General features: G+C 38.7%; 1 protein-coding gene and 1 pseudogene across 2 annotated transcripts in view; both read left to right on the forward strand.

Annotated features, from left to right (window-relative positions):
• Positions 1-21721, forward strand: part of VWA8 (von Willebrand factor A domain containing 8) — a 631595-nt gene that overhangs the window by 571223 nt on the left and 38651 nt on the right. For both annotated transcript variants that reach the window (XM_077158362.1, XM_077158361.1), the window contains exons 38-40: positions 1643-1751; positions 6227-6383; positions 14315-14423. In XM_077158362.1, the coding sequence (XP_077014477.1) occupies positions 1643-1751; positions 6227-6383; positions 14315-14423 (375 nt within the window). The remainder of the gene's footprint in view (positions 1-1642; positions 1752-6226; positions 6384-14314; positions 14424-21721) is intronic.
• On the forward strand, positions 6393-9726 carry LOC143681371 (cytochrome b-c1 complex subunit 7 pseudogene; annotated as a pseudogene).

Below are 21721 nucleotides of genomic sequence, written 5' to 3' on the forward strand. Positions count from 1 at the left end.
ACAGGAGAGAATCGCCAGCCGAAGCAGGAAGAGAGCCTGTCTCTTCTGAATCCTCCTTAAAGGGCTTCTGGTGATTAGATTAAACGTAACTCATTGCAGAAGACACTCCCCTTGGCTGATTACAAATGGAATCAGCTGTGGATACAGCTGACGTGATCATGATTTAATTCTATGAAATGTCCTCCTAGCAACAGACAGGCCAGCACTTGCCCAACCAGACAAACAGGCACCACCACTTGGCCAAGTTGACACTTAAACCTGACCATGACAACTACCTACAGCAAATTGGAAAAAGCTGGCAAAGTTGGAGGAAAGTATTTTAAATGTTCATTCATTCTTTAAATGTTGCTAGCCATTCTGTAGAGTTTGAAAGGAGAGAAATTTATTTTCACCCATTTGCAGAGCATGATTGGGCTCATGTAATTCATATCAGTTGTCATTTTGTGGTTGCTACATTTTCTTGGGATACATTGACGTTATGGAAAAAGTTTTTTTTTAATGCTTCAAAACTATTGGGAAAAAAGTTCAGTTAATTAAAAATCACTTTACAATGTCATAACATTTGAAAACAATTAATGTGGAAATAAGACAATGGAAATTATGTTGTATTCATTCCAATAACTTTTATTTGTGAAGACCTCAGACTATCTGCCTTCATTAATCCCAGCCTCAAGAATGAAAGGACCATATACAAACAAGAATGGGTTAGCCTGAAAGCCTCGTCTCACAACCTGTTTCAAGCCCCTTTGCAAGCTCCCCCTTTTCACTCTAAGCAGCTTGAGGGTACTGGCCTGCCCCCCAGTGCCTGTGGAGGCACAACGCAAAGTGTCCTGCCCACAGTACCTTCTGTAGGTGAAATGTGAATGCTTTAAGTTATTTTTATGGTGGAGTAGTATGTACCTCACTGACTGTAGGATAAGAATTCCTATGAAGTCGTTAATCTGCTGGGTGACTATGTGCTGAATAAAACTAGGCACTAGTGAGCTACAAGCTCTCACAGAAGAGAGCTAACAGGCAGCTCAGTCTTTTGAAGTGTAGAAATAGTAAATCCATTTTTAAAATAAAGACAAATTAGGAGAGCTACAAAATACCATAATAAAATTAGAGTGAGCCCAGAAAATAAGTGGTATTGTGTGTGTCTGTTGTGTAGTGTATTTTACACACACAAACACACATACATCTTCTGCTCTTTTACCATATATTTTGTGTAAAATAACATTTCCCAGAGTAATGAGATTTATTTGACAATGAAACAAATAAATATATCTCCTGTGACTCAGCTGGAACCACTGGACAGAGATTCTTTTAAAACATTGAAAAAGTGTCCCATCTCTGGTAAGATCCACTTTCTGTGCTTCCACAATGTTTCCTCCTTGTATAATGCTCCTGGCATGTTCTGGATCAGGAGAATTCTAAAACTGCAATCCAGTCCTGCTCCCTTTCTTCATTTAATTCATCTCTTTCCCAACTAAATGGTTGTTAAATCTGATGAAATTTTTGCCACATACTAGCAGCATCTATTGTGTCCTGAGGCCTGAGGTTATGACATACCTTAGGTATGTCAGGGGAAAAAATTCTCCTGCCATGCAGTTCCTGGTGTTGGTCAGGGGATAGTAACAACATCTCAATTTTTCATTTTTAGATAACAATCAATAAAGATAGTGGTGAAGATGTGAGCTCCCCCAAACATGGAAAGGAAGACCCAGACAACATGCCACATGTGGGTGGCAACACCTGGGCTGGCGGAACAGGTTGGTGGCACAGCCGTCCCCTTGGTCTGGGCATCATGCGGCGTCATGAGCCTGTGGAGGCAGCACACCACCTCTGAGAAGGTGTAGGGTTGTTTTCCTCCTCAGCGGCACCTTTCAGTCAGATGGAATCCGCTCCTACCCACTGCCTCCACGTGACATCAAGACATGCAAAGAGCTGGGCATTTGCAGTCCCACAGACTCTGCCACCCTATGACGTAAAACCTTTCCCTCCCAGCGTCCCTTACCAGTCAAAGGGAATAACTGCCTCATGAGAGTGGTGAGGATTAAATGAGATTATGAGTATAAAGTGCTGAACACAGTGCCCGGTAAAGACTGTACTTATGAAAGTGCTAATCCCTTCTTTAAAATTTCACACCCTTGGTATCATGCCAGAAATCTACAGCAAATTCTTTCTTGACCAACTAACTTTGGAAAAAAGTGGTCCTAGTCTTCCACATCTCAGAAGTATGTGTGTAAAGGATACAGGATTTTGAGATAAGATAGTTGGTTGCATTTTGAACCAATGGTTGTGACCTGTCCCTTCCTCCTGGCCGCCTCACTAGAGCATTGTTCCCGGGCCTGCCGTCTTCCTCTTTCCTCCGTGGCAGCCAGAGCAGACACATCTGCTGCCGCAGAAACAGGACCAGGCTGCGTGCACACCGTCCGATCTTATCTCACCCATGAGGCGTGCTGGCAAGAGCTCAGCCCTGTGCCTTCCCTCGGTGGGGCCGGTGCCTCTTGCCCTGAACAGTCTCAGGAGGAAATGAGTTTCTGTGCAGGGACAATGTGCTATCAAGTAGGCTGTGGACTTCTTGCCTACTTTGTTTATTCATCAAGCATCAGCTTTAAAGAAAGGGTATTTTTAGAAATGTCCTTTGATCTGGAAATTAAGGTCAAGCTAGCCAAGATTTAATCCATATGGAATGCACTGTGGAATGAGCTGGCCAGATGTAGGTTTCCCAGCAGCAGACTACTTTGGAGTGGAAGTTCCTGCTTGTTATTCGACTTGAGTCTACTAGCTGGTATATTTTCCTAGACTGAAGATCTTGCTTTTTGCTCCTCCCAGCTTTTATTTTTTCATTTATCAAGCTCCTTTGCCTCAACCTCTCTTTTTCTTTTTGTCATTTTCTCCCTCGTGATTCTCTACATTGACCTTAACCAAGATCCAACAAGTCATTTGATGCCCTTTTCACCATCTAGACCTTTCTAGTTGGCCCCCTTATCTTATGAATGGATTTGTGATGTCCAAGCATAGCCTTGATATTATGCTTTGCAGCTTATAAAGTCTGGCAGGCATTTTCACTTAAGTTTTACAATTAAAAACTCTACCCCAATATGACTTTCCTGCGGGGATACGTGACTCACACAGGTCACTGCTCGTACAAACCTCAAAACTCCACCAAACTGATGACATTACAGTGTCTAGGAAGCTTACAGTCCAATTCATCATCCACCCAAACTTAAGGATAACCTTGTACAAAGAGGGAGTCAGGGCACAGAAACAGCTTCCCTACCTCTGCAGATCACTGTCATGGTCCAATTACTGGTTATGAGGGCCAGGAATTATGCACATCCAAGAAGGAATTTGTCACCACCTTCGAAAGAAAAAATGAGATAAGATGTGCTCAAATCAAAGAATAAAAATACCATGATTAATAGGCTGCTCTCACGGTATTTTCCCAAAAGGAAATGACCTACCTGCACTTTCATAAGGAAGGTAGTTCATGCCGAGTTCTCCCTTTTAGTTTATTAGACCAATTAAGGCTCCAAGGGAGAAAAGAAAAATGGAATATAATTTAACTAAGTCTAAAAACTATCAAAATTTTCTTTATGAAACTAGAAATTGCCTCATTCTGTGTGACAGGGGGTTATTTAAATATAATAATAATAACAGCAATCACTTATATAGCTCTATGTACCAAGTACAGTTGCAGACCTCATGACAAACCCATGAAATAAATAAAATTTTTATCCTCACAGAGAAGTTAAGTGACTTTCCCAAGGACACATGGCTAGTTGGAGCCAGAATTCAAACTTAGACAGTCTGGCTTAATTACAATTTTATATTACCCTCCAATATTTGATTCCCTTCTGAGTTCCTAAGTTATATATAAATGAATAAAGGAAACTAATTGCAAGAAATTCTTTTCTTGGTAAAACTTAGCATATAAACAGAGAAATATTCTTAGCACACAAACATTCCATACATGGTGTACAATTAATGGCTCACAATATCATCACATAGTTGTATATTCATCACCATGATCATTTTTTTGAACATTTGCGTCACTCCAGAAAAAGAAAGAAAAAAGAAAAAGCTCATACATACCATACTCCTTACCCCTCCCTCTCATTGACCATTAGTATTTCCTTCTACCCAATTTATTTTAACCTTTGTTCCCCCTATTATTTGTTTGTTTTTATCCATATTTTTTACTCATCTTTCTATACTCTAGATAAAAGAAGCATCAGACACAAGGTTTTCACAATCACACAGTCACATTGTAAAAGCTATATCATTATAAAATCATCTTCAAGAAACAAGGCTATGGAACACAGCTTTACAGTTTCAGGTACTCCCTCTAGCCACTACAATACACCATAAACTAAAAAGAGATATTTATATAATGAATAAGAATAATCTCCAGGCTAACCTCTCAACTGTATTTAAATTCTCTCAGCCACTGACACTTTATTTTTTCTCATTTCTCACTTCCCCATTTTGGTCAAGAAGGTTTTCTCAATCCCTTGATGCTGGGTCCCAACTCACCCCAGGATTTCTGTCCCATGTCGCCAGGGAGATTTACACCCCTGGGAGTCATGTTCCAGGTAGGGGCGGGGGGATGGGTATGGAGGGCAGTGAGTTCACTTGCCATGTCGGTCTAGAGAGAGAGACCACATCTGGGCAACAAAAGAGGTTCTCTAGGGGTGACTCTTAGGCCTAATTTTAAGTAGGCTTAGCCTATCCTTTGCAGGAATAGGTTTCATAGAGGCAAACCCCAAGACTGAGGGCATGGATTGGGGATTTGGTTGTCCCCACTGCTTGTAAGAATATCAGAAATTCTCCAAATGGGGAAAGTTACAAGGGGGCTTTGCAAATACTTCTTTATTCACTGTCCAAATCACTCTGGGATTTATTGGGACATCACGCCAACCTGGGCAAACCAACAAAATCTCATAGTTGTAAGAATTTTAATTATCATAAAGCAAGTGTAATAAATAATCTGATAGCCCAGAGGCCACATCTAGCCAAAAGATTTCTTTTCCTTGGTTAACAGAATGTTTTACAATAACTTGAATTTGAATGTATTAGCCAAAGTCCCCACCTCTTCTCATCATTTTACACCCAGCCTACTCCACTTGTTTACATTACCCCCCTCCTTATAGGCATTTAATTTATATTTAAAACATAAAAAGTTTGGATGATATTGCTTAACGTATAGTTGAACACGTGGAAACTTTGGTTCATATTGAAAAACTGTTCTGAAATGCATTGCTTCTCTGTTGTATATTTAGTTCTAAGCTAAAAGTCATCACAGTGCCTGGGAAACTTACACTCCAATTCATCATCCACCCAAACTTGACCCCCTCATCCAAGAAGGGAGTCAGGTCACAGATACAGCTTTCCCACCTCCCCAGGTCACTGTCATGGTCCAATTCCTGGTCATGAGAGCAACCTACAGTGATTGGCTTCTAATCTTAAATAGGCTACTGATATGAGGTTATGAGTAGGTTGCTTAATCTCTCTGCGCATCATTTCCCTAACTTCCCAAACAAGGCAACAGTATCTGTAGCCTATGGTCTCTTTGGTATTTTAAGGAAAAGTAAGGTAACATAAGGGAAGAGGAGTGTTTTGTAGTTAATTAACAAATTTATATTCGGTATCTATGATGTTCAAGCCAATCTTATAGGTGCAGAGTTACAAAGATTAATAAAATTTGAACTCTTCTTTCATATAGTTGGTAAGAAAAGAAAAAGTTAAAAGGTTTTATATATATATGTGGAAAAATAAAATTAAAAGGTTATATATATATACACACACACACATATATATAACCTTTTAATTTTATTTTTCCACACATATATATAAAACCTTTTAACTTTTTATATATATATATATGTACACACACACACATATATATAGTAACAAGTATGTAAACACACAGTTTCTCTAGTAAAAAAAAAAAAGGTAACAAATACAAGAGTATTGATCCCTAGGAGGTAGAATGATCAGATAAGATGTCATAGAGTTTGGACTGAGCCTTGAAATATGGGTAGGATTTGAATGGATGGAGAAAAGGAAAAGCATCCCAGACAAGGGGCGCACCTTTTGTTTCCAGAAGAAAGGTCATCGGGGTGTTTACTTACTAATTAAGTGAAATGAATATACTTCATGCGACTGTCTTCAAGCCATGATCTAACTTGCGTTTTGTGGACAGGATCGGACTTATCTGGATTTTCATGTTTCCTTCCAGGGGGAAGAGACACTGCAGGTCTCGGGGGCAAAGGAGGGCCTTACCGGCTGGATGCCGGCCATACCGTGTACCAGGTCTCTGAAGCTGAGAAAGATGCTATTCCCGAGGAAGTGAAGAGAGCTGCGAGGGAGATGGGCCAGAAAGCATTTCAACAGCGGTGAGTGGTGCCACGGCACACCCTAGGCAGAGCTGATCCCTGTGGTGAAAGACCAGAGTGGGCATGTGCTGTCCCAGGTTTGTATGATTCTCCACTCAGCCGGCAACTTGGACCACAGACTGAAATCTCTGGCCACCCTCCCTCCCTAATGGAGACAGCCCAATAAACAAAAGCACTGGTTGTTTCTACTCAGGCTCTTTTAACTTTATTGATTACACATGACTGTGTAGAAGGACTTGAGCACATTAGAATATAAAACCAGAGATACTTTTCTTAAGAGAAATTAAACTGAAGCTCCAGTCACTTGATTCACCTCTATTCCTAGGCCATAGGGAATTCAGCTAACTGTGCGTGATGGTCCCTTTCTGCTCTCAGGAATGGGGCAGATTGTTGTGGAGACAGCACTAGCACACGCACATGCACACACACAGCTGTTAAGTGCTAAATTCACCTATGCTGAGCCCATGCCCTCTGGGAGTGCAGGGAAGGATGAAGTCAGGGCTGATGTGAGGTGGGGCCCAAACAGGATTTCGAGAAGAGAAGGGAAAAGACAGACATTCCAGGAAGGGAAAACTCAGTGAGCAAAGGCACCTGGGAAGGATGAGCCCAGTGTTTGGAGCAGGGAGCCCAGAGTCAGAGCCGGATGGGAAGACTACCAGGTGGAGAACTGTCAGGAGTGGGCTTCCAGACAAAACAAAGCCAGTCTGGGTCACTTTGACTCAAAAAGAAAATCCACATGATGCTTTGACTCGACATCCACGTGTGTTCTCTAAAAGTGAAACATACCAAAGGACCAGCAATTTCACCGTTAGAACTAAAGAACTTGGTAGAGCTTTGGGAAGCAGATTTACATTGCCGTGCCCTGTTAGAGTAGCCGAGTGCAGTTAGGAAAAAGCATACGCAAGTTTATGTGAATTATGAAATTCCACCCACATAGAACATCTGGTATTGCTTGCAGGCTGTGCTTCACATCTTGCGAGTAAACAGTGCAGAACAATAGAGACAAAATGCAGGTCTGTCCTGCCACACCCTCAGGAAAGCCTTCAAGCTCAGGGGACCCTCAAGGGCCCCATAGAGTATTAGATGCAAAATAATCTAATATTTTAGATCCCCTACTGACTTCTTTGGCAATCTTGAGCAGTTTATTTATCTTTGCTGTGCCCGAAGGTGCTCTTTTGGAGATAGGTGATTTCTCACTCCCTTCCTCATGAAGAAGGGCTGCGAACAGATGCAATGTTAGGAAGGAAAGCAGTTTATTCTCCAAAAAATGTGGGAAGAATACCATAATGAAAGATCCTTTGCTCTACATTTCATATAAACATAAAAATATTCTTTTAGGAAAAGAACCAAATAACCAGATATGAGTCATTCTCCCCTCCCTGACAAATAAGTTCTTACTGTGGCGAAACTCAAAACCTCATAAAGTAATTTTCTAGTCCAAATTTTTGCATAAGTGGAAAAACGGACAGCACACTTTGACATAAAACTAGTTCACCGGAGCGGCAGAAAGACCTGTCTGTGGCTCTTGGGCACAGGTCTTGGTGCAATCCCTTCTCTGAGTTCCGTAATAGGGAAGAAGAACCCAATTCTGATATAGACCTTCACCCCACAGGGAGAGGGAAGTCACAGGCCATCTGTGAAAATAAGGCACCTAAATTTAGTGGCTGGAAAGAGAGGAAGTAAGGACGGGAGCAAGTGAGTAAACTATACACTTCTGTGAAATCCTGCAAAGACGAATCAAAGTCCTAATAAAAGAGAATGCCATAGGGAGGTTGAAAGACAGGAGTAGGAGAGAGAGATAGATGAAGCAAAAATACACAGATGCTGTTACATCATCAGGCCAGTGGCTGGATAGTATTTGTAGATGGTGTTACAATGCTTCAGGGTTCCATAAACTGGGGTTAATGCGAGATGATGAAATAGCTGAGAGTGAAGATGTAAAGGAAGCCATAAGAAGGCTTCCTGACAGCCTTTATAATGACAGGGTGTTTCATATGAAGAGAGCCCTGGACCAGAGCATGAGGCAGATCTTGCCTAAACAGCAGTGGACAAAATAAGAGAGGAGGATAAATTCCATCTTGAACCTTGTTTGAAAGCAGTTATTCGGGAAAAAAAGAAAGAAGAATGGGCATCCTAACCGATTAAAGAAAAGGATGTACACAGCCCCAAAATGGAGATGTATGAATCATATGTAAGCACTCCTGTGCCAATGTGTGTATTAGAAAACAAGTAGACATTAGAAAAATAGATAAAAATATAAAGACAAATTATAGTTTCTCCCCATATCCCAGTGACTTGTCCATTATCATAATTAAAAATTTTAACTATTGTTATAAAGTATATTGTAAGGATTGAATATGAGTAATTGTTTTAAGGTTTTAGGTTGATTACCTTGAATATAAACTAGAACTCTTCAATAATGTCCTTTCCACCCCTCAATTATGAAGTGCTTTCTCCGGTGGCACTGAAAGTGATGGAAGCACAGCGAGCAGGGAAAGAATTATGTGGAAACCACAGTGGTCCACAGCAAGCCAGTACCATGTGGGGCAGAAATATCTGATTCAGATCTTACCTTGAAGAACAAACAGTCTAAGAACGACAAGTTTAAGACTATATTTTAAATTCTGAAGGAATCAAAAATATGTATGTGTATTTAGCACGTATGTATATATGTATAAATCCTCTCTCTCCCCCAAAAGATGAGATATAATGTTCCATATTCATTATGTTTATGTTATAACATGATCATAGAGGGGGTCTTTTAAATTTTTTGTAAATATATTAGAAAACCTCTTTAAATTCCTTCAGGACCTCTCTTCTTGTGGATACCCAGATATTTTTCTAAAGCACCTATCCTGAATTGTTCTTGAAGAGTCTCTGTTACTTGTCAGATCCAAATCTGTCAGATATTCAATTGATAATTTTGCTTATGGTAAAAGCAATATTTTGGTTTTATGCTTTTGCTAATGGTAAAAGTATTTCCACTTTAGCACATAATATAACTAAGATTTGCCATTTCACTTTGCAATCAACGTGGATTATATTTTTGGAACCATATCTAAAATCAGGGAATCTGAGGAAGATGCTGATAGATGCTAGTGTTAAGGGATATTTTAGTGAGGGACTATTTTCTTAAGGGTCAATGATTAGTAAATATTTTTGTGTCATGATGCATCCATATCAAATCTAATTTTTAAGTCCTAAGATGATAAATTCTTGGACAACCAAGGATCCCCAGTGTTTTATATCTGGCTAGTTGTGCTCCAATTCCATTTCTCTCTCACCCACTTCAAATGAATTTGAATTTCATAACTGTTGATGGGTGTAATGTTCACACAATCTATCTGGCAAACATTTTGATAATATGTATCAAGAACCTCAAAATTGGACGGGCCATGGTGGCTCAGCAGGCAAGGATGCTTGCCTGCCATGCCAGAGGACTCGGGTTCAATTCCTGGTGCCTGCCCATGTAAAAATAAAAATAAAAAAAAAGAACCTCAAAATTATTCTGACTCCAATAATAGCCAGCCATCATTTATTGAGTAAAAAACAATACATGAGTAAAAAACAATACATTTTCTTGGCCTTAGAACTGTAAATTAGCAAACTAGAATGGAAGGAGACAGTGAAAATATCTTAAGGGCCTCATCTTACTTTGCAGAATGATGGAGAGGGAAATAGAGAGTCTTAGAAAGAGAAATCTTATTTGCAGGTAATGGTGAATTTGAACACAGGAAAAGAAAAGGTAAATAATAGAATGAAAACTTGCAGTAAAATTGTAATAAACATAAACAGAAAAAAATTGATTGAGTAGCCACTAGATCAAGTCAACATAAATGAGGAATAGAAAGAGGAAGAATGATGTAATATAAATAATAAAAATTAAGTTGGATAAAATAAGAAAAATGAAAACAATACATGGAAACTTTGAGAAAGATATAGGAACAGCAATAAACAGGGAGAAAAATGTTGCTTTCTATTTTCATGTATGAAATATTCCCATTTGATGAGCAGTCAATGTAGTACTGCTGAAGATTCTTCTTTAACTTTTTATTATGAAACTTTCAAACATAAACAAAAGTAGAAAGAAGCATAATGAATGCTATGGGCCCATCTCCCAACTTCAATAAGAAAGATCTTGCTTCAAATATGGCTCCACTCCTAGCCTCCACCCCTGGATTATTTTAAAGCCAATCCAAGATGCCCTATCCTTTTATCATAAATATTTCAGAGTATATCTCTAAAAAGGAAAGACCCTTAAAAAATCAATAAATACTAGTATGTGCTAAAAAGAAGTTATAATTCTTTAATATTATCAAATAATTAGTTTTATTCTTCAACATATGCAGTAGGAAATCAGGTTCTTCCATTTCTGCTTTCATAGCATCCTGTGCCTTTTCTTTGTAGCTCTTATCACTCTGTCTCATATTATTATTTATGTGAATAGCTGATTGTGTCTTTGCTGATTTTAAGCTCCATAAAGGCAGGAATTTAAGTGTTTTGCTCTCTAGTGTATCCCCAGTACATACATCCAGAACCTGGGACATGACAGACACTCACATATTTGTGGAATATGCAAATGCATACAAATAATTCTCTTACCCTTTAGTACTTAGTTCAGAGACTGGCTGAAACTCAGGCTGATTGCCAGTTCTAGCCATCAGCTTGGAGGTCCGTCATAATGCCTTGGAAAGCTTAATACTACAGATGGGTTCTTGGCATCATCAGCATAGCATTTAGCTAGCATCCATTTGTATCTGGTTTTTATGCTAGATACCTACTCCTATTCATCAAGAATTGATTAACTCAGGCAGACTAGCAGAGGTAGACAGGCACAAGACATGCATAAAGCAGAACAGAAACATTAAACTAACTAAATATGAATGGAATAAATGATGAGGTATTTTACTCAAGAGAAGAGTTTAGGGTAGACACCAGCTGTGGAAATTGCACCCACTACCACGTGCAAAACTAATCAGCCTTACACAGTGGATCTGAGATTGTTTGTTTTCCTCATAATTAATCCTGAATTATAGTATTTAAGTCTGACCTATAAGAAAAAGTAAAATGAGACCTAAAATTCCCAGACTCTTACATAGCAATAAATATACCCTTTAAAAATACACTGTGCCAACAAAGTGCAGTTAGTCCACGGAGATTACTAGGATGAAATGCAGCTGTGCCCTGCAGTTTTGATCAGGGTTAAAGAAGCAGAAAGGTACATTTTCAGTTAATTAGTTTTGTGGGCTTGAAAACATTAGCATTGTTCTCTAATCTGGAGGCTAAAATTTCCTTTTTTCCTTTCCCATTCCCTGCCTCAAGCTTCATCTTTCAGAATTTGTTATCGGCTTTGAACACCTTGTAGGTGATTTTTCCGAAAGCCGACACAACCTGGAATATGATTTCCAGATTTTTTCATAATTAAAACAGCATGTAGTATGTTTTTGGGTGTAACATGAGTCCCACCAGAGGTAGCCCTGCAACTGGAGCTAATTCTGATCACTCAACAAAGACCAGTCTGCTCAAGGTGCCTCTACCAACTGCCTGGCTCCTTCCTTGACCTTAAAATACATATATATATTTACTTGTTTTTTTTCCTACTAAGGACAATCTATGTCTACATTTTTTTCTAATAAGTGTTACTCTCCTTTCTTTAGGAAAGAGCATATTCACTTCCTAGGTATGAAGTGGTTAGGTGGCCTATGTTGTAGCATTTATTGTCCTCAGCCTTGATACTTGAGCTATAACTTAATCTAATGAAAATTTATAGAGTCTTAAGAGATTGCGAAAATTAAACATAGGTGATATTGTTAGGAAGTCAAGTCTTATACACATATTCCTTCCTGTCCTTCAGAACAGAGTGTATCGATTTCAAAGGGAACTTTGGCATGGTACCTCAGGAAACAACCCTTTAGATATTATAATGGCTTTGTCTATATTTACCTTTTGATAGTCAGCATTTTTATGTGTTATCAAACAGCATTTATTGAGTGCTACTGTGTGCCAGGTACTGTGCTAGGTACTGGAGAGTCAAAGAAAAATAAGGCATGGCCGTTCTCCCTAAGGCATAGAATCTAAATTGTCAGAGTACATCACATGTTATAATTGTATTTTTCATTAAACTTTTGATTTAGTTATACCCATGTATAATCACATATGTTTGTACTGAATCTCATATAAAGCAATTACTATTGTGGGTAGTAATCAGAAAGTTTGAAAAACTGCAGTAGAAAAAGATAGATCCATTAAAAGTGATAAAGAATATAGGTTCTGTGATTGGTGTCTGAACAAGGTACATGAAAAAGGAAATGGTCCATTTCACTCAATGAAATCAAACAAGCTTCGTAGGAGATAGTCTTCGAACTCGGTCTGGAATCCAGAGTTGGTGTCAGCCAACATAGCTGGATGGTGGGGCATGAATTGCTAATCTGTCTCTGGTCATTTAGGTCTAATATTACATGAATCTAATAAGCTTTTAGTATTCTGCTCTATGATGAATGGATTCTTCCCATTGTTTGGCCTGACAGGAAGGAATGGAGACCATTCATTCTCATTTAGCATTTGGGGTTTCTGTTCCAGGCAAAGATGATAAAAATATACTTTGGTTAAGAGTTTCAGATATACACCTCGAATCCATTCTTCCAACACTATGTGTGCATGTGTACACACACACACACTGCTGTGTACACACACACACGCAGCAGCTGAACAGACTGTGTTGTGCTCACTAAGGCTTATGAGATGTGTATTCATTATTCCTTATCCCAGTATCAGCATCCTTTATATTTATAGACATCCTAACCATGTGATTAATCAGTGGTCCCATAGAAAGATATGGATATAAATACTGTAATAACCAAGAGAAGCAGACTTAGTGAATGAACCTTCTATTTAGAATTAGTTTAAGATGCTGCATTTTAAATAATCTAGAGTCTTTTTTCCTTTCAGGCATTCATTTCCACTTATATTGAGCACTTCTATATCTAGGTATCATGCCAAGCACTGCACAAATACAGATGAAAACAACTCAGCCCATTACCTAAAGAAGCATAGAACCTATTTGGGGGTACAGATAGTAGGTAGTAAATGTTCTGACAGTGGTAAGCATGGGATTATGAGAGCATAAAAGAAAGTCCTTGGGATCCCAGCAAGCTTCCTAGAGGAGGTGATAATTGATTTGAGTCCTAAAGTGTAAGTGGAATTTAGTAAGCAAAGTGGCAGGATGGGAGAGGACACTTCAGATGGAGAGAAGCACACACAAGGACTCAAAGGAAGCAAATAATGAAAAAAAGAAAAAAGGAGCATTGTTCTAGGAGGCTAGAATTTCAAAGCCACAATTTTAAAGCACAGCTATCCTATTAAAAGTACACAGTCAGCAATTTCAGAAAGCTCTTGTATATAGATACATAGCTACACATCAAATTACATTTGTGTAGCCAGACCATTTATCTTGGTTAACCTCGGTCTTAAAAAGCAAACCATGGGAATCTCTGAGGAATCTGCCATATGAGCTGATGAGCTGCCAACATGGCAGCATGTCTTTGGGATACAGCAGTAGCTGCCATAGGGCTGACTCATACCTGCTCATGAGAGCCAACTGTGCACATTTCTTTCCAACTCACTGTACAGTGACCCCACTTTTGGTGGCTTGAAATTGATCATGGTGGAAGTATTTACACCATGGAAATCAGCAAAAATCACAGCTTTTTGTTGTTGTTCTAGAGACTGCTTTTTAACCATTTACTAGTATACACTGGACATCCCCCTCCTTTGAATCTCCTAGAAGGAGACATCATTTCTTTCCTTTTCTCCTCAAAGTCAGTTGGGGTTACCAGGCTAATTTGCTATGGCTCTATCAATAGATGAATGGAAGTAAAAGACATGCAGATAATTTAAGCCATTGTCTTTTTTTGTCCCCCCACTGGTTTCAGGCTAAAGGAGATCCAAATGAGTGAATATGATGCTGCATCCTATGAAAGGTTTTCAGGTGCTGTTCGACGACATGTACACTCCCTCCGAATCATCCTGGATAACTTACAGGTAACCCACCAGAAAGTCATCTGGCCCCAAAGCTGAACCTATCCCAAAGCTAAAAGAGTGACATGAACCCTAATAAGCCAGTCAGAAAAAAGTAATCAGTGCCAAAATGTTTGTGTTAAACTGTGGACTCACCCCTTAGCTTTTTAAACTTAAAACTCCAAGGAAAATTATTTGACCTCATCTTTCCTCCTGTCCAGGAAGCAGTAATTTTTACCAGCAACCCTGGCAGACACCAGACTTCCTCATTGCCTTCATAGAAGATCTATGACCATCTCACCTCTCCTAGATATTTGGAAATAGAATTATCTTCCAACAAATCATTTTACTGGCATTAATGGAGAAATGGAGGAGCATTTTGGGTCATCATTCTCAATACCTCTGGCTTCTCCATCACTTTCCCCTTCCCCCATTGCCTGCCTTCTTTTGTGGTTTCACAGACTGTTAGTGCCTGGGAACCAGTGGATATTGATATTGCCCCTAAAAATATTGATTAAGATAAACATTCTCTAAGCAAAGTCTTGTTATTTGGAGATTTTACATTTGAAATCATGGTCTAGTCAATTTGTGTAAATAATTATGGAAAAGCTAAGTATTCTCTAAAACCACAAATGAAGTAAGATTATCTTGCCTAAAGAAAAACAAAGCCCCATTTCAGGGGAAACAAGGGGAAGGGTTAGGCCAAGTCTTGCCACTCTGTGGGATCTTGTTTCCTTTTTGTGAAGTGTTTGAAAGTTGATTGCTTTCAGTTACACCATTTCCCTTGGTTCTTGTTTATAATTCTCTTAAATAGTGGCAGTTTTTTATTATTTTCGCTAGATATTAGGGGTAAAAATTCTGTGATGCAATTTCAATCCATCATTTTTTTAACATCTTTATTGACACTTTACACACATACATTCCATACATGATGCATCACATAGTTGTATATTCATCACCATGATCATTTTTTAGAACATTTGCATCACTTCAGAAAAAGAAATGAAAAGAAAAATGCATTTCCCGGTGCCTGCCCATGCAAAAAAAGAAAAAGAACAAGAAAAAACTCATATATAACCATACTCCTTATCCCTCCCTCTCATTGACCCCTAGTATTTTCATCTACCCAATTTTCAATCCATCATCTTAATCCAAAACTCTGGGAAAGCTTCATATTTCAAAGATCTAAACTGTATACAAAAATTAGGAAAAGTACCATCACTTCCAAGGGGAAAGGAGGAGGGAAGATCTTTATAATGGTTAACAAGATGACTAATTTCAAAATCCAGGAAATGTGAGAATAAGCCACTTGCTTTTAAAAAAAATCCATATGCAGTTATTTAGGATAAACAGCATAAGGTATCATATGCACTGCATGAAGAACAACATGACATTAAACGACTGGATTTTCTTCCATAGTCACTCACTATACTGAGTATAGAGGGAAACTGCTAGGTGGGTTCTGAGCTCCAGGGCAAGGCAATGGGTGAGCAAAGTGCCAAAATGCATGGTTCAAAAGAGGGAAGGGTAGTAGGAAATGGTGCTTGGACTGAGACTTAAGTTCTGATGCACACCAGGCATAAGGGATAGAAAAATAGAATATAGTACCTGCTGTCAAGGAACTCAGAGAACACAAACAATCTCATAAATTCTGGGGAGAAGTATGTACAAGATGCTATGGAATGAATGAGGAAAGCCTTCATAGAAAAAGAAATTCATTCCCTCTTGAAAGATGCTGAGGAATTTTCCAGGTGGTTGGGAAGTCAGGACATTCCACACATGGAAAACTGCATGTGTACGTACACAGGTACAGGAGAAAGCACAGTAAATTCAGAGAAGAGCAAGTTGCTCAGAACAGCATGTGCATGATGGGAGACAATGGCAAGAGAGAAGGCTGGCAGTCAAAGGGACCAGACCATGAGCAATCCAGTATGCTGTGAGAACAAGCAAATGACAGAAACTGTTGGAGAATCTGCCGTACCAGAAAGGGATATGAGAATGCGTTTGTAATTGAAGGAGCCAGTTTTCTCATCTGATATTAATTAATGGCTTGATTGCTAATCACTGAGTACCATGTTATAATTACTTTTACAAAATCATCTCCTATCATCCTCATTTCAACCCTGTCATCCTCATATCAACCCTGTTAGATAAAATGTATGATGTTTACAAAATCAGGCAACAGAAAATAATCAGACCCAGAAGTCACAGTAGAACACAAATTAAGCCTGGGTTAAAGTCCTGATTAGTATTAAGAAATGACTGTTTTGCCAAACACCACAGCATTAAGACAAGCATCAGAAAATGGTTTTGTTTTCCATTTTCAAAGAGAGAAATGAAAGAAAACTGTTGAAGGGCTCAGGAAAAAGCAACAAATAAGATTAAATGGATGTCAATATCACATAATCTAACTCAGCCTGTCTGGAGAGATCATTTAAACAATCCAAACACAGGGAATCCAGAATAAGAATGAGAGCCTTTATTCCTGTATAGTTTAATGTAATGCCTGGATACATCCCAGAGTATATTAAGCAGATAATCAAAAGTATTGGCAAAATTTCTTGAGGAATGGGAGAAAAAATATGGAATTATTAAACTTTACCACCAGGGAAACCCCAGATACTGTGTGATTAGAGACACACTCAAATCAATAGGCCAAGCCCTTGATCTTGAGACTTATTCTTGTAATGCTTATGTATATAGTGGAAAAGCTTAGCCTTCCTATAGGTATACCTAAGAATCACCTGCAGAGGATCTCTTTTGTTGCTCAGATGTGGCCTCCCTCTCTCTAAGCCCAGCTCTGCAAGTGAAACCATTGCCCTCCCCCCTATATGGGGCATGACATCCAGTAATGAAAGTCTTCCTGGCAGTGTGGAAGATGACCCACTGGAATGAGTCTGCTCCTGACATTGTGTGATCAACAATTCCATCATGACCAAAAGTGGGGGAAAAGTATAACTAATAAAATATCAGTGGCTGAGAGAGTTCAATAGAATCAAGAGGTTACTCTGGAGGTCACTTTTATGCAAGCTGCAGTTAGACATTGCTACTGTTACAGCTGGCCAAACCCCAACCAAAACCATTCCTGCCAATCCTAAAGAGTATCTAGGGCACTATATAAGATTCTACAAAGGTTCCATACATTAGGGTAGCTTTCCAGAAACCTACAACCTCCAGATGGTTCCCTTGACTAGGTAAGCCCTGAAATGCAAGGGGGCCAGCCTTTGCAGAACATCAGCTAGTTCCATCCCCCATCCCATATTATTGACAGCCCCTTCCAACATGAAAAAATTAGAGTGGCCATAGCTCCAAAACCCCTAAAGAGTGAGAGAAAGAGTGAAGGTGATGGTGGAGTTATACAGAGAAGGTTGGGTTTAACAAATGAGTATGACTGCTGAATCAGTATGTTGATGCTTCTTTTAGTCACCAGTACCTTAGAGCAGCTAGAAACAAAAACCGCAAATTGTGGAATTGTAACCCATACCAAATCTTTTTTACAACTAATTGTTGCAATGTACTTTGAAATGTATTGGTTTTTTTTGTATATGTATTATTTTTCATAAAAAAAAGAGAAGGAAGAGTATAGTAGAGAAGATAGGATTTAACAAATGAATATAATTGCTGAATCAATATGTTGATATTTCTTTTGGTCTCCAGTATCTTGGAGCAGCTAAAAGAAAAAAGTAAAAAATTGTGGAACTGTAACCCATACCAATCTTAATCTGTTTTATAACTACTTGTTAACATGTACTTGGAAATATTGCTTTTTTGTATATATGTTATTTTCCACAATAAAAAATGTTAAAACAGATTTTTAAAAAAGATTAAATGGATGGTAAACAAGAAATTGGCATCTATGAAAAATCCTTAAAGGAACAGGGGTTAATAACTTGCTAAATATCCTCACAGAGAATAAGTATTTGGGGGAAGTTTTATTTTCTTCTTCCGTGGAAACCAGAAAAAGAGAAAATAGGCTTAAATAAAGCAAGCTAGAGTTTTAAGGCATAAGAAAGGGGGTTAAAAGGATTTAATCCTTGAATGGAGTACCTAAAATAGATGTAGAATTCCCAATTCTAGAAATCTTAACCAATAATGCCAACATTACAGTAGCAGTGTGTATTGAGCATTTATCACGTACAGGGCACTCTACCAAGTAATTTATATTTTCAGCATCATCAACAAGATCTCCATCATCACCATCCTTATCATCACAATCATTATCATCATCATTGTCATCAAAGTTTAATGGGAAAGAGAGCCAACTCTGAAGCCAGATAACCTGGGTTCTGTAAAACAGGCATAAGAGATGATAGGAGAGGTATGATGAATTTAAAACAATGTCTAGCATATAGCATTCTCTGGAGAAGGATTGGCTTCATCATTACAATCATGGCTCATCAAGCCTGGACTGCAGGTGTTTACTGTGACTTCTGGATCCGACTCTTCTCTTTTGACTGATCTTGCAAACATCATACAATTTATCTTACAAGGTTGATGAGAGAATTACATCCATTGTGTTATTTAATCCTTACAATAGCCAATAATAATAAGGCACAATAAGTATTATTTTCTGCATTTGGTAGATCAGGAAACTGAGACACTTAAGTTATATCAAGTCTCACAATCCTGCGAAAGGTCCATATTTAGTTCCCATTTTATAAATGAAGGAACTGAGGATGGGAAGGATGACTGACTTGTCCTGGGTCGTGTGGTTAAAGAAGCAGGTGTCTCCCAAAGCTCAAGTTTCTGTTACCTGTTAGATCTCTGTTATCTTCTTCCAACTCTATAATTTCATTGGAAATCTAATTCTTATATATACTAATAAAACATTTTGCATCACTATCAACAAAGCATTGTGCCAATAAAACATTTTCAAGAGTTTCCATTCCCAAATCTTTACTTTTAAATCACAGAAAAATTATTCTTAGATGGACCTTCTGGTCCTCTATTTAGGGAGCTAGAACTAGTTAAAAACACAAACTACCATTTCAGATTGTATATATGTGTTTTAGTTTCTTTGGCTGCTCAAGCAAATACCATGCAGTAGGTTGGCTTAAATAGTGGTAATTTATTAGCCTGTGATTTTGAGGCTGATATAGAAGTCCAAATCAAAGAATCATCAAGGTGATGCTTTCTCCTCAAAGACTGGACATTCTGAGACTGGCAGCTGGTAATCCTTGGTCCTGAGTTCCTCTGCCATATGGCAAGGCACATGGTGGCCTCTCCTGGCGCTGCTCTCTCTATGGCTTTTACTCTCTGTCTAAATTTCATTCCACTTATAAAGAACTCCAGTAATTGGATTAAGACCCAAATTGATTGAAGTGGACCACACCTTAACTGAAGTTACTTCATCAGAAGTTCCTACTTACAATGGATTCACAACCACAGGAATGGATTAAGTTTCAGAAACATATTTTGGAGTTACATTACTCCAAACTACCAAAATATGTTGCCAGAATTAAAATTGTTTAAAAAACCCGCAACTGTAGAAAAAATATGGAGCCATTAAACTTTTACCAGGGAAACTTTTTACAGGGATACTATATCAAACATTGGAGACACCCAAATTGATAGGCTAGGCCCTTGATCTTGAGGTTTGCCCTTGTGAAGCTTATGTATGTAATGGAGAAGCTTAGTCTACCTATTGGTATGCTTACTTCCAGAGTTACTTCCAGAGGACCTCTTTTATTGCTCATATGTGGCCTTTCTCTCTCTAAGCCCAACTCTGCATTGCCTCCTCCCACTAAGTGGGACATTACATACAGGGGTGAAAGTCTCCCTGGCAGTATGGGAGATGGCTCCCAGGGATGAGTCTGGCCCTCGCACTGTGGGATCAACAATGCTATCCTGACCAAAAGGGGAAAAAAAGTGTAATAAATAAGGTATCAGTGTCTGAGAAAGTTCAAATAGAGTCAAGAGGCTTACTCTGGAGGTCACTCTCATGCAAGCTTCAGTTAGACATTTCTGCCTACCATAATTTGCCAAACCCCAACCAAGACCATTCCTGCCAATCCTTAAGAACACCTAGGTCATTATATAAGATTCTACAAAGGTACCATGCACTAGGATAACTCCAGAAACCTACAACTCCAAATGGGTCACTGGACCAGATAAGTCCTGAAATGCAGAGGGACCAGCCTCTCCAGAACATGAAAAAGTAGAATGGGCATAGTCCAAATACCCCTAAAGCATGGGAGAAAGATGAAAGGTGATGGTGGAGTTATACAGAGAAGGTAGGTGAGCCAGTTTGAAAAATGTATGTACCCTAGAAAAGCCATGTTTTAATCTTAATCCCATTTTGTAAAGGCAGCCATTTCTTCTAATCCCTATGTAGAACTGTATGTTGGAAACTTTAATTAGATTATCTCCATGGAGATGTGACTCACTCAAGAGTGGGTATTAAACTGGATTAGGTGGAGACATGTCTCCACCCATTCCAGGTGAGTCTTGATTGATTTTACTGGAATCCTTTAAAAGAAGAAGCTCTTTGGAAAAAGCTAGAGAACAGCAAGAGAGAAAGCCAGGAGATTCTGAGAGAGCAAAGAATGCCACAGCACCACAAAACAGAGAGTCCACCAGCCAGCGACTTTTGGAGATGAAGAAGGAAAATGCCTCCCAGGGAGCTGGAGAGGAAGCTAAAAGATGATGCCATGTTCGCCATGTGCCCTTCCAGCCAAGAGAGAAACCCCGACCATGTTTGCCATGTGCCTTTCCACTTAATTGAGAAACCCTAAACTTCATCAGCCCCCTTGAATCAAGGTATCTTTCCCTGGATGCCTTAGATTGGACATTTCTATAGACTTGCTTTAATTGGGACAGTTCCATGGCCTAAAAACTGTTAACTTGCAACTTATCAAATTCCTCTTTTTAAAAGCCATTCTGTTTCTGGTATATTGCATTCTAGCAGCTAGCAAACTAGAACAGTAGAATTTAACAAATGAGTATGATTGCTGAATCATTTTATTGTATTTCTTTTCATCTCCAGTAACTTAGAGCAGCTAGGAGTAAAAACCTAAAATTGTGGAAGTGTGTCCTATTCCAAACTCTGAAATCTGTTCTACAACTAATTGTTGCGATATGCTTTGAAATTTATTGCTTTTTTGCATATATGTTATTTTTCACAAAAAAGAAAAAAGTATATAGAAAAAAAAAACATAACTGTACAACACAATTAGTGAACCTTAATGTAAACTAGGGACTATAGTTAATAGCATAATTATAATAGTATTTTTCATCTATTGTAACAAAGGTACCACCCTAATGCGAAATATTAATCATAAGTAAAACTGTATGTGAAGGCAGTATATGGGAACTCTGTACTT

This window comes from Tamandua tetradactyla, chromosome 4 (genome assembly GCF_023851605.1).
Source record: "Tamandua tetradactyla isolate mTamTet1 chromosome 4, mTamTet1.pri, whole genome shotgun sequence".
Taxonomy (NCBI): domain Eukaryota; kingdom Metazoa; phylum Chordata; class Mammalia; order Pilosa; family Myrmecophagidae; genus Tamandua; species Tamandua tetradactyla.